Consider the following 19,349-nt stretch of genomic DNA (forward strand, 5'->3'; position numbering starts at 1 on the left):
CTTTACCTCCATCTGCCTCCTGTTTTTCTCATCTATAAAACGGGTGTACTAGCATTAACGTTCCAGGGGCATGGTGAGGCTACCAATGAGAATTTTCGAATGCCTTGTGAACCTTAACGCCTTGTAGAGATGCTAGTTAGCCCTTATCCAGGGCTTCCTGTGGGTGGTGTGGTGCTTTCCACAGCCGACCCCTACCCTGATCCATTGACTGAATCTCATAGTCCAAGTTGACCGAATCCTCTGGGGTTCCCAGAAAGAAGATCTAAGGGGTGCTGAAGTCTCTGAGCAGTCAATGCTGGTGAGGCTCCCAGGAGGCTCCCAGCTAGACACCGATGCCATCCCAAGCAACAGGGGACCTCTAATCCAGGGATTAGTGGCTCCTTGGAGGGCAGCCAATTTGTAGACACATTACAAACTTGGTGGGCCTCAACTCCTCAGGGATCCCTAATCTCAGGCTCATTGACATACTTTCTAGAACCGGGGAAGGGAAATCTGAAGAGAAAGAGCAAGGGTGGAGTGTATGGGGGAGTGACAAAGAGTCTGATCCTAAAACCTCACCTTCCTGGACCCCACCTGGAGAAAAGTCAGCAAGGCCTGATTTCCAGGCTGGGCCCATACCCTCCTCTGGCCTGGGTTGTCTCTCTTGTTATTTATTTCTTTTAATACTCACATTAGGGCCTTGCGGCCTATAACATCTCAGGTTTTAAATGGAAGTTATTTCTGCGCCGCTGAGGCCCCAGCTGCTGTTTGAAATCACAAAACATTCGTATTATTCTCGTCTTGTCAATAATTTATTTTTCTTAAACCAAGACTGATTGAGGGGCTGAGGGAGAGAAGCCCGGAGAAATCATCTCCCACCAGACCACATTTTGCTCCGGGATGTTGTATTTCAAATTTTAGCCTCAAGCAGATTTATTATTTTATGATCCGTTATCAACTCCGGGATCAGTTCTGGAGCAACGGACTTGGCCTCCGGATCCAAGGTCTAAGAGAGGCCCCAGCAATGGGGGAGAGGGGTAGGAGCAGTGGGATGACATACCCAGAGGCACTCGGTAAAGTCGTATGGGATGGGGTGGACTCAGGGAGAGGCTAACTTGGATGGCACTGAAGGGTATCAGCTCTGCTGGGTAAAATGGGAAATTTGAGAGTGAGCACCTTGGAGACAGGGGAAAGGAGGCTGAATTTGGAGAGGGCTGGTTCAATTTCCTGCTTCTAGCTACTTAATTAAAGCCTCTGTGGCTTCAGTTTCCTGGGAGTGAAATTTAAATGAGAGAGTTGGAATTCCTGGATTCTAATCCTGACACGGCAGCAGAATCTGCTGCTCTGTGTGACCTTGGAGCAATCCCTTCACTTTTCTGGACCTCATTTTCCTTTTCTGTTGAAAAAAAAAAAAGGAGGCACTTGGAGGTAGGAAAGAGGTAGAGTTAGGCTTCAGAGATGGATTCCAGTGTGGAATGATTAGAAGGGAATAAGTTTCCCGTCATTGGAGGTATTCAAGCCAGTGCTGGAGGAGGGAGATTGTAGAAATGATTCCCAAACAATATCTGTGGTTCTGTGACTCACTGACCTCCAGTTCTTTTCCATTTCTGAAATCTCTCCTGCATCCCCACTAAGTTGTGGATCTATCTGGGCAGGCAAGCCAGCAGAGGAAGTGGCCAGCTTCTTGGGTATCTACTGTTCCCATCTTGACCACCCCAATGCCCTCTGGGATTGTTATACTCTCTAGGAGCTAATCTACGCCAAAGATAAGATTCATATCATTGTTAAAGCATTTTAATTCAATAAGCACTTATTAAGGTCCATCATATGTGATTTTAATTCACTGAGCACTTCTTAAGGACCTATCATGTGCTATTTTAATTCAATGAGCATTTATTAAGCACCGACCATGTACCATTTTAATTCAGTGGGCATTTATTAAGATCCTATATCATGTGTGATTTTTAATTCAATGAGCACTTACTAAGTTCCTATTATGTGCTATTTTAATTCAGTGAGCATTTATTAAGCACCTACCATGTACCATTGTAATTCAATAAGCACTTTTCATATGCAATTTTAATTCAATGAGCACTTATTAAGGTCCTATCGTGTTATTTTAATTCTAAAAGCTCTTCTTAAGGTCCTATCATGTGCCATTTTCATTAAAAAAAATCCTTATTTAAGTCCTATCATGTGCTATTTTAATTCACTGAGCATTTATTAAGCACTTACTGCATGCTGATGAGTACCTACCATGTGCCATTTTAATTCAAAGAGCATTTGTTAAACATCTATTATATGTCTGGCATCATATTTGAATTTGGTGATCCAAAACTCCACCGCCCTCAAAGAACTTAGAGTCTGTTGTGGGGTAGACGTAGAGGAGGAGGGTTACATGTACATTTAGAAGTAAATACCAGATTTAAGCCAAATAAATATACAAAGTAAGAGAGGCAGCAAAGGCCTAAGGGCCACAAAGACCTGGATTCAAGTTTTGCCTCTAACATCTACTGACTGTGTGACCCTGGGCCAGCACACCCTCTCAATGTTCTAGACAATTCATAAAATACAGACAATGTGTAGTAGCTGGGATATACAGAGATTATCCTCACGGGGGAGTTCCCTCTTCCATTGAAATCCGGGCCTAGTACCTTTCCCTAAGGACTAAGTAATTCTTTGGGGGGCAGTATTATCACCCAGGCCTCTTGTAGGAGGCAGCATTTGAGCAAAGCCTCAAGGGAAGTCTTAGGGGCAGAGAAGAGGAGAGACCTTGGACGCCTTCGAGTTCACAGCCTCTCCAATCAAGATCTAGAATTTCCTCTCCAATAAGCCAACCCAACCAATGCTTGGATTCCTCCTGTGACAGGGTGCTTCCTACCTCTCACGGCTGTCTCAGACGCAGGATTCAAACCCAGTGCTTATGATTTCATTAGGGTAGCTAAGTGGCACAGTAGATAGAGTCCAGTCAGGAGGACCTGAATTCAAATCCAGCCTCAGACACTCACTAATTGTATGACTCTGGGCAAGTTACTTCACCTGGTCTGCCTCAGTTTCCTCATCTGTAAAATGAGCTGGAGAAGGAGATGGCAAAGCACTCCAGGATCTCTGCCAAGAAAACCCCAGATGGGTAACCAAGAGTCTTATGCAAGTGAAACAAGTGAAGGACAAAGAGCTGATTTCTGGGTGCCGGCCTCTGCATTAACACAAAGGCCCCGCCCTCACGGAGCTGACAGTTAATGAAAGAGACATGTCAACAATTGGGTGCGTCTAAGATCCCTACAGGGGGAGAGAAGATGATCTGGGGGGCAGAGCTAAGTGTGGGGGGGCAGGAGGGAAGGGAAGGATGGGAGGGGTCTCCTGGGGAAGACTGGATTAGACCTTGGTCCTCAAGGAGCTGAGGAGGGAGGGCATTGTGGGTAGGGGGAGCGACCAGTGCAGATGCATGGAGTTAGGGGATGGAGGAACAGCAAGGCTGCCCATGCTGTATGAGGGGGTGTGAGGGGAAGGGAAAGCTCAGGAGGGGCCAGGCCGAGCAGACCACAAATGCCAGGCTCTGAGGGGTCGGTGATATACCTGAGTCACCTGTATGTGGCTGAGCTAGATTTGAATCCAGATCCTTTCTTCACGTTTGACTTTATGTCACAGCCCAGAACATGGTAAGCAGGAGAGCCTCAATGTATGCGGCTAATTGATTGCATTGAACATTGTTTTATATGCAGCCTTATCGGCTTTGCCTCTGCTCGGTCTGTCCCCAGTGAGGTGGCGAGCACAGGCTGGGCAGGGACCGTCCTGCAGTCGTGTCTGCACCTCCCGTAGCATCTGGCCCAGGGCTGGGCACACCCTGCCTGGCTAACAGATGCTCCAAGGCTGGTCTGAGCTCTGGGGAGGCAGAGATGGGCAGATCCTGCCTCCCCCTCCCTGGCTCTCTCTCACACTCGTGTTCTTGATCTATTTGTACTGAAAATAATTCATGTTCCCAGGCAACCTGGAGAAGGTGGGGGCTGCATGGCCAACAGTACAATGCCCAAAGGAAATAGACTTGTTCAAGGTCACCCCATAAGGGAGGGGCTATTGTGGAAAAAGACTTCTTCAATCCAGGTGTCTCATCACCTCATCCTCCTCCGCACCCCCAGGTCTCTCACTCTCCTTAATTTCTTTGTTCCTTACCTTTCTTTCTCCCTTCCCCCCTCTCTCTCTTCTTTCTTCCTTCCCTTCCTCCCTCCCTGCTCTTGTTCCTCCCTCCTCCCTTCCTCTCTCCCTCTCTGTCTTTCTCTTTCCCTCCTCCTATCATCTCTTTCTTTCCTTCCTCTTCTCTCTCTCTCTCTCTCTCTCTCTCTCTCTCTCTCTCTCTCTCTCTCTCTCTTTCCTTCCTCCCTTTATCTCTGTCTCTTCTCTGTCTCTCTGCCTTTATCTCTGTCTCTTCTCTGTCTCTGTCTGCCCCTCCCTTCTCTCCTCTCTTTCTGAGGTTAAACCATCCCAGCCCAGACACAATTTTTCTCTTTTTGAAAATGAATCCAAGAAATAAGAAGCATTTCCCTCCCCGAGGATGAGGCTTCTGACACCTTTATGAGGCACCAAACGGCTCCATCTGTGAAGAGACAGAGTTGGAGTGTCCTATTGTTTCAGGTTGAGCTTTCTCATCTGGCCAAGGTCATTCCAGCTGTGGGGCGGAGAACAGAAGGAAGGGCGGCCAGCTCTAGTTGGTTTGCACAGTTTGGCGACTGGGCCATTGTTTGGGGACCCATTCGCCCCCTCTGCAGAGTGTGTCTGATGTGGGCGGTTGGAGGAGGGGAAGGAGGCTGAGGCTGAGGGATGCTTTTCAGCTTAAGGCTAAGGTCTCGCAGCTGCAGCAGCTGTCCAGGGTCCTACTGGGGTGGGAGAACCCGGCAGAGCCCACTCTGATGGCCGAACGTCCTAATGTCATATTGGCATAGTGTCATAACGAGATACCAGAGGGGACTTAATGGAAATGTATTCAGCATAACATCATTTTATGAATTATCAACTAAGAAGCTGTGTGCATACTAGTTAATAATTTAGATAATAGATAAAATATTTACATAATAATTTAGATAATCATTTAGCAATTCCTGGTTTCAAATCTCATCTCTGACAGTTATTGGTTATATGACCCTGACCCATCTTTTTTTGCCTCTATTTTCTCATCTTTTTAATGACTAGTGCTCCTTTCATTATCTTGCCTCTATTTTATATAGAATTTATATTATATATATTTTATATAGAATATGCAATATATAGAGAGATCTTGTATATGTTTGTTTTACTTGATAGAATGTAAACTCTTCAAGGCTAGAACCTGTTTCAGAATCTTTATTCTTATCTCTTCAATGTCTTACCCAATACATGGCATCTAGTAGGTGCTTAATAAATGCTCACTGATTAACTGTGGCTCAAACAAGGTCACGGATATAGAAACATTGAACAGGTCGATTTGAAGAGTTTCTAATTTCCTGGATTTGAGCAATCTGCAATTGCTTCAAGGTTTCACAGGATAAGAAGAGATTGACTTCCTGGACCCCACTTTGGACTCCTGGAGAGAGGAGGTCATGTTTTGATTGGAGTGGATGATTATATTGGGGTCCAAAGACCAGATACAGATCAGCATGACTGGAGATGGCCCTGGAGGCAAAGGGTTCCTTTGGCCTTTTTAAGCTAAGCTCTTTAACAGATCTTTATTTGGCTGAGGCAACACCCATTTAGGGATTCAGGTTAGGTAAGAAATAAGGCAAAGAATGGCTTTTTTTACCTAGTCAAAAAAGAAAAAAAAATCAACCTGGGAGGGAAAGACCCTTATTTAATACATTGTGCAAAGGGGGAAGCAAAGTGTATAAGTAAATAAGTGAATAAGGCAAACACCCAAGGGTACTAAGGATTTGAATCTAGGTCTCCTGACTTCAGAGCAGCGAGGGGGTGCCATAATGCACAGAGAGCAGTTTCCTGATCTGTAAAATGAACTGGGGAAGGCATGGCAGACTAACTCCGCATCTCTACCAAGAAAAACCCCAAAGGGTTCCGAAAAAGTCAGACATGGTTGAAAAGGTTGGATACTAATAACTGCCGATTCCCAATGTCTCCCCTCCCTCAAGAAAGGAGGGAGAAGCAAATGCAAGCTTACTTGAGGTTCCTCCATTTTTCTTCCCTAGAACATGAGGAAGGAAAGTGTCTGCTGATGGGGTCTGCCCATAATTCTCAGTGTGATGCTCGCAGCCGACGATGGGGGCTGTCAGCAATATGCCATTGCCACTGTCCTTGCCACGTCCTTTCTCTCGTGTTTGCAAATCTCATAAATAACCACGAGCAGGTTGGCAGGAAGCTGGCTTCTCAGTGCCCCCTCCCCTCCCGGCGTGGGGAGCGGGGGTTGCTAGGCTGTGGTCGCTGGAGGGGATTTTGTGTTCCCCAGGTGTCCCTGGAAAATGATAGATCATCGGCACAGGCCTTGACTATTAATTGAAACGCTTCCATAGTGAATCACTCAGTGTGGCTGCTTTGTTTGGTTTTCTTTTTGCTGGTTGGCTGATGGTCCCTGAGGGATTCTCATTATTTGGAAAAAGCTGCCCAGAAAAAACCCGGTGCCCTCAGTGCCAAAGAAACCCCGGGGGGCCAGGACCCTGTCTGCTCCCTCTTCCCTCCCCTCCCAGGCTTCTATTGCTCTCATCTGCTGTCACGCCTGCGGGTCTCATCAGGACCATGTCTGAGCCAGGGGTCACATCGTGGCACTAGGGAGGGAGGGGGATGCCTACCCCAGGGGTGGGGAGTCCAGAGAGCTGATGGGGAGAGCAGAGAAGAAGGAAATCGGTCAGAGAGCTGGGTTCAAATCTTTCCAGCAGATGCTAGGTTATTAGAGTAGGACAAGACCCTTAGAACAGGGGATGTCAGGGCTGGGAGGGGCCTTAGAACAGGGGACGCCAGAAGTGGGAGGAGGCTTAGAACAGGGGATGTCAGAGGTGGGAGGGGGCTTAGAACAGGGGAGGCCAGAGCTTGGAATCTTTGAAACAGATCTAGACCCAATGGATGGCCAGCGAATAAAGATAAGCATTCCCAGATTGTAGATGGCACATCTGGGATCCCAGTCCAGGCCCTTTCAAGTTCCTTTCCCTCCCCTCCCCGCACTGCTCACCCTCAGTCCTACTTCCTCCATCTTCAGCTAACACAGGCTATTTTAATATTGACAGAAAGCAAATTGAGCCGGTTAGCCTCTGCAAACCTCCTTGCATGCTCCCCAGTGAAACAGAAATTATTTTTGGATCATCTGGGCCAGGGCCCAGTGCCATAATTCAATGCTACCAATGGTTGTTTGCATGCTACTTGCCAGCCCCAGTTTTAGGTTCTGGGCACACCAGGACTGAAGACTGAGCCTGCTGTAAAGGTAATTACTTTTTTAGTAAAGACGTACGCTACACAATTTATAGGAGAGATTGGTCCATTTGCACCCAGAGGCCCAGCACAGTGTGGGGGAAACGTAAGGAGGGGGATTGCTTTCATGGGGCCAAGGGGGAGGTGAGGGAAGGCTTCCTGGTGCAGGGGGCTTCGGAATGGGCCTTTGGAAGAAAGAAGGGGCTTCAAGAGACAAAGGAAAGGAATAGCCGTCCATTCCAGGCATGGCTGGTGGCAAGAGCAAGGACCCATCGACGTGAGGGGGCAGAGGGAAGAAAGAGAAGACATTTGGCCTGCCCAGGATCAGGAGTGGGAACTGGGAAAGTAGGGCCTCCAATGACAGAGTATTCAGTTTTAAAAAGAATAATTCTCTCAAAGGAGCAATGTGCATTTATTAAGTGCCTACTGTATGCCAAGCATTTTGCTTTGCACTACAAAAAGAAAGACAAACTAGTTCCTGCTCTCGAGGAACTTACAATTTATTTCAGGAAGATAAAAAATGTGTGTGTGTGTGTGTGTGTGTGTGTGTGTGTGTGTGTGTATCAAGTTGATCCAAGATAGCTCTGAAGGGATGCAGTAACAGGTAAGCCTTAAAATAACTGGTTTAGAATTTACATAGTATTTTAAGGTTCAGAAAGCACTTTAAAATACATTATCTCATTTGATCCCCACAACCCCACTGGAAGGCAAGAGATTATTTTCTCCCTTTTCCAAATAAGGAAATCGAGGCAGATGATTTGCTCAGGGCCACACTGCTGGGAGGTACCCGAGGCAGATTCCAACAGCTCAATGCTCTCAGTGTAGCAGAACTGCCTCACTGCTTCCAAGGAAATCAGGGATGCAAGAGGGATTTGAGTAAGGAAAACTGTTGTCGTCCCTTGGAGGTGCTGCCATAACATGCAGGTGATTTAAGTGAAGGAGGGTGGGCAAGGTCACCTGTCTCACCTTCTTTTCCAGGGCACTTGCCTCACCTTCCCCTCCAGAGCCACTGGACTCAGGGGTAGATCAGGAGACCAAGATGGCCCTGGATAATATGGAGACCTTGGTCTTTTTAAGCTAAGGCCTTCCAGGGGTCTCAGTTTGCCTGAGGCTGCACCCATGCTGAAAGGAGAGCACTCCAGGAATGGAGAGAGAGGGAAAGGATAATGGGGAGCCCTGGGGGTTCTTGAGGACATACTGTGTGATCAGGACAGTGCAAGGTTTTCTGGGCAGTGATGAGGGTGGACGGAGCAAAAGCAGAAAATAGTTTAGGAGAGGCTGGAACTCCTCCAGATGTTGCCTTTCAATGACTCTCGGGGCTCCCCCCACCACGGCTTTACTTATACATGTGTCCAATCCCTTCTTCCCCTTTCCCTTCTGTCCCTCCAGCCGGAAGAGAAGCAGAAGGCTGCGGCGGCCTTCTCTCACCTCCAAGGGGCCATGGAGACCCTGGGCATCTCTGCCGGGGAGCAGCAGGCCATTTGGCGGGTGTTGGCGGCGATTTATCATCTTGGAGCAGCAGGGGCCTGTAAAGGTAATGCCTCGATCCAATCTGACAAGCATTTATGAAGCACCAAAGATGTGCGGGATGTTTCTGTAGCTTGCTCTTTGATGACTGCCCCAAGGCTCTTAGAGTTTGAAATGGATGAGTCAGAAAGAGACTTTTTCTTTTTCTTCTGCTTGATCAGGGCTTGGGTTTGAGTGGACGTGTCAGAAAGAGGCTGCTCGTGTCAACCGTTGCCTCTACAGCTCTCTTTGGGTAATATGTATTATTGTTCTTCAGAGGCATCATGTTCCATGACTGGCAGTATGCTCAAAACATTGGTAGACTATCGGTACTAAAAAGATGGACCTTTGTTCCAGGGAGAGTTTGGTGTCATATACAGCATCATACAGTTTCTCAAAGGAAATCCTGCCTTCTCTACTCCTGATCTTTTCTGGGTCCAATTTACTATTTATTTGTCACGTTTTCCAAGATGAGGGTCATTTAAAGCATTATACAATTTCCCAGAGGAAATCCAGCTTTTTCTTCTCCCGAGCTTTTCTGTGTCCAATATGTTTGTCATGTTTTCCAAGACATGTGTACAATATGTAAGCTCTACACGGGTTCTCCATTAAAGTGCACCTCATAATTTGTTTAGTGGACATTTATCATCCTCTTGGTTTTTCTTGTGTGGATTGTTAGGCTAGATTTTTCTGAGTGATTAACTTAACCACAGGGTGAATGATTATCTTTGGTAACCGGTGAAACAAAGTCTTAAGTAAGAATTTCTTTTCTCTGTGTTAGTTAAAGGTATTACTTTAATACCATGTGGAAGTTCATTAAGGTATATGTGCTACTGAGAAAGGAGTCAGACAAAGGTGAAAACCAGATGGAAAACACCATTCATTGGATGTTAAGGGGCAGGTCAGTTCTCTGAGAGCCTCCACAGCTATGGATCATAACATCGGAAGGGGTTGCAGGGCAGCCTTTGCTGACACAGGTGTTGCGCACTGGGAATGAGATAAATTAGAGGCAGGGGGAAGAGGATGGAGGTCAGACAACTCAATGGCCTCTCAGTCAGAGAAGTCAGAGAACAGCAGATGCCTCTTAGTCTCCTTGTATCATCCTCTCACACGAGGAGATCCATTCTTCAGGTCTGGGTTGGATCTCCAGCAGCCACTGTCAGGTGGTTCCCGGTAGCATAACAATTGGACAAGAAAGATGAGCATTCTGGACTGTTTGCGATTTTGTGGTCATCTGTGTCCCATGAAGTATGAATAATGTCTCCATCATGGCTTTTGGTTGTATTTACTCCTAAAAAAGTAGTAAAGACTCGCTGGCCATTTGTGGGGAAGACTGCCGAGGGGAATCTTTTTCAGGTTTGGATGGACCCAAAAGGGACTGGAGTTTTAACTCTAAAATGATAAAATTTTATCTTTTAAAGAATTGGTTATTTATTTTTAAGATTAAAAAACAATTGAGTTCTGAATTCTTTCCTTCCTCTCTCTTTCCCTACCCATTATGAAGGCAAAGAAATGTAATATTAATTGTACACATGAAATCATGAAAACCATCTCCATATTGACCATATTGCAAGCAAACAAATAAGAATGATGAAGTGAAAGATGGTATGCTTCAATTTGCATTCAGGCTCCATTAATTCTTTCTCTGCAGGTGAATAGCATTTTTTATCATAAATCTTTTGAAATTGTCTGAGGTCATTGTATTAATGAGAAACACTAAGTCTATTATAGTTGATTGTCATACAATGTTGTTACTGTGTATAATGTTCTCCTGGATCTGCTCATTTCACTTTATATCAGTTCATGTAAGTTTTTCCAGGTTTTTCTGAGAGTATCCTGCCCATCATTTCTTATAGCACAATAGTATTTCGTCACAATCATATACCACAGCTTGTTCAGCCATCCTCCAATTGATCAGCATCCCCTCAATTTCAGTTATTTGACATCACAAAAGACATAAATATTATGTACCTATAGGTTCTTTTTCTCTGATTTCTTTGGATGTAGACTTAGTAGTGATATTACTTGGTCAAAAGGTAGGCAGTTTTGTAGCTCTTTGGGTATAGTCCCAAATTATTCTTTAGAATGGTTGGACCAGTTAACAACTTCTCCAGCAATGGTACACTGTTTATTTCTGAGTTATTCATTAGGGGTTGGCCATCATCAATGCTGGTCAAATTTCATGTGATCTGGTATAAGGGATGTTGGACTGAAAGGATTTGAGTTCAAATTCTAGCACTTCTATCGACTATTTCTGTGACTTTGAATAAGTCTCACTTGTTTTTCTGAATTATAAAATGGAATTGGACAAGATAGTCAGCTCAAGATCTAAGACTCTGCCTTAATTTTGCCTGAAAGAAGGCTCAATAATACGTCATCCTTAATAAAATAAACCTAAAGGTTAGAGCTAGGAGAGAAAATAGAGATCATTCAGTCCAGTGTCATTTTTCATTTTAGGCCTAGAGTGGAAGTCTAAGGGGCTCCCTATGGTCCTGGGACTCAAATCCTCCAGTGCCTAATCCTAAATTCATTAGTTTTTAAAATGCCCTCATGTTCCCTGCTTTGGACAAGACTTTCTCTTGACTGTGGTGGGTAAATGGCCTGAGTTGGCTCAAGTGAAAGGGAGAGAGACTTGGAGTAAGGACCCTGTTTCTCCTTTCCACCATATGTACCCTGCAGCATGTCCTGGCAAGATTTCACAGCCCGTCTATGTTGGCTTTGAGATAAAAAGGTAGTTTGGGGGCTTTGCTTTTTTCCCTCAGGCTGTCGCTCGGTGCAGATGGAGAAGGTGGCCTCTCAGAGTGGGTGTGTGAGAAATGATGATCCCTGCTCTCTCTTTATACAGACCAAGGCAAGGGCATGGGACCTTCCCTTGGTGTGGTACATAGGGGTGTGGCCATGAAGTCAGGAGAACTTGGGTTCCAGCTCCATCTCTGACCCTTACTGGCTGTGGGGCACTTAGCAAGTGTAGACTTTTCCTTCATTCTCATAAACTAGGTAGACTGATCCCAGTGCTGCCAGCCTCCTTGGAATGGTGTAAGGCTCAGACGAGAGGATCTATGTCAAGGGCTTGGCAGATATATGTACACAATGTGATTATTGCTTCTTGCTATTCATTCCTGATGCTTTTTTGAGATTAGCCACGTGTCCCCTTGCAGCTGGCAGCTGCGGGAGTGTCTATGCAGGAGGGCAGGTGCCATCCCTTCAAGGTGAGCTATTTTGACTCTAAATTGATTGCAATGCTTGGAGCCTTTGAGGTTAGGGAAACTTGGGGCAGAGGCTGAAGAGGAGGCAGAATATGGATCGCTGTAAAGAACTTGGGATTGGACTCAGAGAAAGTAACCAGGTTGGTTACCTGTCTGTGTCTGTGAAATCTTGAAAGAGATTTACCCTTCTCTCAGTCTCTTTGGTAAAATCAAGAAATAGAAATGGATAGTCTGAGAGCCCTTCCAGCATCGAGATCCTGTGTTTGATCTATATAGCAATACTATGGGGAGATGGGAATGGTGCTATTTATCTCCACTGTGCATCCGGAGGAGTCCAGAGTCAAACAGAGAAAATGTGTCAGAGGCAGGATCTGAACCCAGGTGCTCCATATTCATCATGTGAAAAGAAACAGAGAAACAAAGGAAAAAAATAAAACCAAGAAAAAATAATATGCTTTGATCAGCATTCAGACCCCATTGATTTTTTCCTCTGGAAGTGGATTTTCCATCATGAGTCCTTTGGAATTGAATTAGATCACTGTATTACTGAAAAGAGCTAAGTCTATCACACAATGTTGCTATTACTGTGCACAGTGTTCTCCTGGTTCTGCTCATTTCACTTTGCATCAGTTGATGTAAGTTTTCCCATATTTTTCTGAAACCAGCCTGCTCATCATTTCTTGTATTGCAATAGCATTCCCTAACAGTCATGTACCAAAACTTGTTCAGCCATTCCCCAATAAATGGACATTCCCTCAATTTTCCTTTTTTTGCCAGTACAAAGAGAGTTGTTATAAATATTTTTGTACAAATAGTTCATTTCTCTCCCTCTTCCCCCTCTTTGGTCTCTTTGTGATATAGGCCCAGTAGTGATATTGCTGGATCAAAGGGTATTTACAATTTTATAGCCCTTGGGACATAGTGCCAAACTGCCCTCACAATGGTTGAATCAGTTCACAATTCTACCAACAATGCATTAGTGCCCCAATGATCATTTTCCTTTTCTGTCACATTAGCCAATCTGATAGGTGTGTGGGGATACTTCAGAGTTATTTTAATTTTTGCTTTTCTAATTAGTAGTGATTTAGAGCATTTTTCATCTAGCTATAGTTAGCTTTGATTTTTTTGGAGAACTGCCTGTTCATATCTTCTATTTATCAGTGAAGGAAATGACTTGCATTCTTATAAATTTGACTCAGTTCTCCATATATTCGAGAAACAAGGGCTTTTATCAGAGATACTTGCTGTAAAAGTGTTTTTCAGCTTCTGCTTCCCTTCAAATCTTGGCTACATTGATTTTGTTTATGCAAAAACTTTTTAATATAATCAAAACTATCCATTTCACTTCCTTTAATTTTCTCTAATTCTTTCACAAATTCTTCCCTTCTCCAAAGCTCTGACAGGTAAACAAGGTAAAACTTTTCTTTGCTCTCCTAATTTGCTTATAATAATACCTTTCTTTATGTTTAAATCATGTCCCCATTTTGATCTTATTTTGGTATATAGTATAAGATGATGGTCTATATCAGGGGTCCTCAAACTTTTTAAACAGGGGGCCAGTTCACTGTCCCTCAGACTGTTGGAGGGCCAGACTATAGTCAAAACAAAAACTATTTTCTGGGCCTTTAAGTAAAGAAACTTCATAGCCCTGGGTGAGGGGGATAAATGTCCTCAGCTGCCGCATCTGGCCCACTGGTGTAGTTTGAAGACCCCTGGTCTATATCTTGTTTCCATCTTATTGTTTTCCAGTTTTCCTAGCAGTCTTTTTTCTTCAAATAGTGAGTTCTGAAAACAAAGGTCTTTGGGTTTATGAAACCCTAGATTACCATGGTCACTTACTATTGGGCATTGTGTACCTAATCTATTCCTCTGATTCACTAATCTAGTTCTTAGCCAGTAACAGATTGTTTTGATAATTGATGCTTTATGACAGTTTGTGATCGGGTATGGCTAAGCTGACTATAAATTTGAGGCCATCCCTCATACTTGGAACATTCTCCCTCATCATCTCTGTCTCTTGGCCTTCCCTGGGCTTCCTTTATGTTTCATCTAAAGTCCTTCCTTCTGCAACAAACTTTTCCCAGGTCTTCTTAAACTTGGTGCTTTTTAAAAAAACAAGAATCCTCCCTCTACCTTGATCTTATTTATGTTTGTTTGTACACAGCTGTTTACATATTGCCTGAGCTCAGGTTCCCCTGGCCAATGCATGTCCATTGTACCTCCCAGCTGCTCCTGACTGTTTTTGCCTTTTTTTTTTGGTATCTCAAGCACTTAGCTCTGTGCCTGACACATAGTAGGTGTTTAAGAAATGCTATTTGACTGAAATGAGTGACTAGGGTCCAGTCATGAAATGGACAGGTATCTGGCAATGGAAATAGTGAGGTTAAGGGGTGAGAACCCTTTTTCCTCTTCTGGCACCTTCCCAAACTGTTGGTGTCCCCATTTCTGGACCTCGGTCATCTCCTCTGTAAGATGAGGAGATCCGCAGGGCTATTTCCAGCTCTGACATTTCAGAACACCAGGGTTTCTGTTCCGAGCCTTAGAAGTAAACCATGTCTTCATGCTGGGCCTGCTAATTATGTTGTTTCCACATCCAGATTTAGTGGGCCACCAGCATGGCGAGGGACAGCCAAGGCAAGACATCAACATATAGACTTTCCGGGCTGTGCCGGTGGCCATCGCCCCCAGGATCCCAGGGCAGCTGTTTAGACAGGCTTCCGGGGGCTCAAGATCCCCGATGCTCCTCTTTTCTTTCATCCATCTGTGGCCCTCCCAGGAACGACTCTGCTACAGATGAAGGGAAAATCACATTTGTCAATATTTCACCAGAGAGAATTATGCAAATGACTCCCCCCAATACATTATTTTAAGAGGTGCCTCGCCTAGCTCGGGAGACGGGTGTGACTGATTTACTCCCGCTAAACCCCGCTCTGGTGCGCTTCATAATCAGTTGCTTTATAATCAGCTATTAAGTATTTGAGAGTCATATATTAATGTCTTTGTTCACTGTCATAACAGATCATTCTGAAATAGATTAAGGATTCCTTCTATTAATCAGGTTTTCTTTGGGGAGGAAAAATGTATCATATGATGCTCTCATTATCAGGTTCCCGGCTGGCTTACTGTGGGAGCCTGATGGAGGCAGGAAGGTGGTGCGGTGGATAGAGCCGGGAGGACCTGTGTTTGGATCTGGCCTCAGATACTTACCAGCCATGTGACCCTGGATAAATCACTTAATTCTATTTGCCTCAGTTTCCTCATCAGTAAAAAGAGCTAGAGAAAGAAATGGCAAATTCCTCCAGCATCTTTGTCAAGAATGGGGTCAGGAAATGTTAGATAAAACTGAAAAATGACCGAACAACACCTGAAATCCCAGGAAGGAACTCCAAAGCCTGACTCCCGAGGAGAGCTGTCCGGCTCTCTGACTCCTGAGGAAGGGGATGAAGAAGATCAGAGCTTGGCTTTTTTAGGAGAAAACACAGCAGGAAGGGCATTGGAAGTGTCATGCAGACACCTAAAAGTGAGCATTTACTCGGTGCTTTGTAAAGCTCTTTGCAAACATTATCTCATTTAATTCTTCTGCTAATCCTGGGATGAAGGTATAATTTTTATCCCCGTTTTACAGATGAAGAAACTGAGGCCGACTGAGGTTATGTGACTAGAGTCACACAGTTATTAAGTTTCTGAGGCACTAATTGAACTCAGTTATAATTGACTCCATTATCTATCCATTGCCCCTGGCTGCCCATATTGTCAAATAGGGATGATTATAAATTATAAATAAAATAAATATAAATTATATTTTTATTAGTACTCAAATTTTCTATTTGAATAATAGCAATAATAATTAGCATTGGAGTAATAATAGCCATGGTTAATAATATGCAAACAATTTAAGGGATCTCTAATCTCCTAGATTCCGAAGTCGTGTCCCCTGATGCAATTCAGCGCCCCATCCGTGCCTGCCAGTCTGATGCCATTTTTGTCCCATAAGTTTGCCCCTGGGGATCCAGGCAGTGTGCTGTGGAGCCTTCTCCCCACAAGGCAAAGGCTCTAGTGGGGCTCTGATCCCAGCATGGACCTTTTCGTGGGTACTGGTTGACTTCAGATGGCCATTTACTAACAAGCAAGCCCACTGTCTGTTCCATGGTCCCATGATATCATGAATGACTGACATTTATGACATACAGTGTTCCTTGAATACCCTGTTTCATTTGAGCCTTGCAATATTTCTGGAGGTAGTATCTACAAGCTTCATTCTACCCATTTCATAGAAAAGAAAATTGAGGTTCAGTTAGAAGTGAGAACTTGCCCAAGGGTCAGAGATGGCTTGTGAACCCCGATCTTCCTGACTGCATCCACTGTGCAGCACTACTACCTTCTAGGAGAGTGGAGCACCGTCCCAAGCTGTTGGGGACTAGGAGAGAGAAAATAAAGATTCCCTGTGGAAGTAATGGGGCTGGTGCCATCTCTGATTCTGGGATCCAGTGGGTTTTTTACTTTTTGGACCGATGACATCTCTTTTGGTGGAGTAGGAGTCTTGAGGGGCTGGGGATGCAGATAGTGAGCCTGATTTTTTTCCAGCTTGATTTCAGCTGATTTTTGGGAATCCCATCTTGCAAGATCACTGGGGTTGGTGACTGCAGAGGGAGAGGAGCTTGGCAATTCTGTTTCTGGGAATCGGGGGATCAGCTCCTCCCAGGCCGGGATTAAAAAGCAGCTTGGTCATTCGAGTTAGAATCAAGCTGTTATCGATCTTTGCCAGCAAGTGTCCAATAGAGGAGCAGGACAAACGGTGATCTGAATGAAACATGGATCAAGGCCAGGTGGAGGAAGCTTTCACCAAGGGAGGTCCTTCATCCCCCTTCAGAGAGAAACCCAGCTGTTCTTTTCCATAGAGCTTTGCTGGGGAAATGCAAAGGCCTGTCTTGCTTCCCAAAGGGCTCTGCTTCCTCTCCTTCTAGGTGCAGGAAATAGTTTGAGAGCAACAAGAGGCTTAGCTCTTCACTGGCTGTGTCACCCTGGAAAGGTCCTGACCCTGAATTTCCTTCTCTATACACTATAAATGCACTTCATTAACCTCAGAGCAATATGGAACATGCTTATTATTGTATTAATATGATCAAGTATGAACTTACAATTTTATTATTGTAGGGAAACCCTAGATAAGGATGTTTCCTTTATCCATACAGATTTGTGTCTGCTTGGTAACTGATAGTCCCAGTAATTAGCCAACTGATAACCATTTATTAACTTGTAGCCTGGAAGAGAGGGGAGGTAAGGAAAGGAGAGAGGAAGGGAGAAAAATCTGGAGCACAGTGTCATAAAAATAAACATCAAAAGCTTTCTTATGTGTATTTGAAAAATGAAATGCTATTGAAAATTTTAAAAATCAAAATTTCTGAAGCATCTCCTTTGTGCCAGGGGCTGTGCTAAACACTGGGAATAAAAAAAGAGACAAAAGATGGTCCCTGCCCTTGAGGAGCTTATAATCTAATGAATTATTAAATCATTGATCAGAGAATCTTCTAAGACACTGTGTTGGATAAACTGCTTAATGTAAGAGTTGGTTTTGTCATCTATAATGATATATAATGACTTGAAAGTCTCTGAGGTCCCTTTCAGTTCTAAACCCATGATCCTTCTATGACTCCCCTTCCCATGGATCTCATAAATTATCTGTGTGATCTGGGTTAAATTATTTCCTTTCACCAAGCCTCCATTTCCTTCCTAGGAAATGGGTAGAACTGAACCGAACTCAGGTTTTCCTGACTCTAGAATGGCTCTTTCCACTGTGCCAGTCTATATCTCATCAGTACATTAAGGAAATGAGACTTTGAGGTCATGAGAACCCCTTCTCTCTTGTATCTCATAGTCTTAGAGAGTTTTCTGAGGCTCAGAGATCTGCGTGGGGTCACCCAGCTTACTTTCCATCAGTGACATGACTTGAATCCTGCTCTTCCTGACTGCCTGATTAGCCCTTTATTCACTTCCTCTTGTGCATCATCATCATTGGTATCACTGAGATTATCAGCCTGGAGAGCAGGGTTTCCTAACCAGCCTATCCATCAATCGATTTGATAGGATGGACAAAAATAAGAAAAAATGACATCTTTATTCTCACTTTATTTCTCAAACTAGATTTTACGGATTTTATTATGGATTAAAAAAAATTGTCCTGGAAAAAGGTCTCTGGGTTTCATCCGACGCCCAGAGGTGATGGTGACGAGATTATTCATTCTACGGCACCCAAAAGGTGAAGAGTTCTTGTTGTAGACTCAGTTAGACAGAGGATGTTAGTTCTCTCTTGGAATCAGGAGGATTTGCATTTGAATCTGGCCTCGGACTCATATCAACTGTGTCACCCTCTGCTTCAGGCAACCTCTATCTGCGGAATCATAGATTGGGGTGCTGCGGATGAAGTTCCCACACTGGGATTGTTCCCGAACTCAGGGATTTCTCTTATAGTAAGGTCAGTACTATAGTAAGTCGGTCTCCCCTGCCTGGACAAGTCAAGACTGGACATCCACACAATGGGGATATTGTAGGGATGTACCTGTCCTAGCCCTGCCTCGTTAATAGGGCTTATTCTAGGATTCTGGGGAGGATCCGACCAGCTCTATTAGTGTGTCCTGTGACTCAAACTTGGCTGGCTTCTCCCAAGAGGATGTCCCAGGATGTCCCTGCTTTGCTGTTGCACCCTAAGGACCACTGGATCTGGCCATTTATCCTACAATTGAATTATTCTCAATGCGTTACCTCCCACACCCCTAACTCCTGTGAGTGAGGGCCCAAGAACGGAAACCATATTATTTCTCTGTATCCCTGGCACTCATCATTGTGCTTGAATCAGTCAGTCCTTAATGAATGCTTTTCATTTTTTTCATTTACTCATCTGTAAAATGGAGATAATAATTCCATTACATATCTCACAAGTCTCTTTAAAAGATCAAATACGCTAATCCCAGCACAGTATCATTGAAATGTCCTAACAATCATTATTGTTGTTGTTATGACTCGTATCTCCGTTTGCTTTCGCTGTCTCATGGCTCCTTGGGGCAGCTCTGAGTCTGATGAACTGTTGGCCAATTTGGGACCTCGCTTGAGATGAATCCTGCCCTTCTAATTTATGATCTTTGCCGTCTTGTGGTCTATACCATCTCTAGCATTTAGTGTATTGCTGAGCTGCCGTGTCTATAGTTCCTTCTTATTGAATGAAAAGGTTCATTATTTGCTCATGTGCTCATGCCTGTGGTAAGTCCTAAGCCCTGGGATACAAAG

At 44.3% G+C, this 19,349-nt stretch overlaps 1 protein-coding gene across 1 annotated transcript in view; it reads left to right on the forward strand.

Annotated features, from left to right (window-relative positions):
* Window positions 1–19,349, forward strand: part of MYO18B (myosin XVIIIB) — a 305,294-nt gene that overhangs the window by 35,222 nt on the left and 250,723 nt on the right. The window contains exon 11 of the mRNA XM_031948810.1: window positions 8,746–8,890. Within this exon, the coding sequence (XP_031804670.1) occupies window positions 8,746–8,890 (145 nt within the window). The remainder of the gene's footprint in view (window positions 1–8,745; window positions 8,891–19,349) is intronic.

The sequence above is a fragment of the Sarcophilus harrisii genome, chromosome 1 (assembly GCF_902635505.1).
Source record: "Sarcophilus harrisii chromosome 1, mSarHar1.11, whole genome shotgun sequence".
NCBI lineage: Eukaryota > Metazoa > Chordata > Mammalia > Dasyuromorphia > Dasyuridae > Sarcophilus > Sarcophilus harrisii.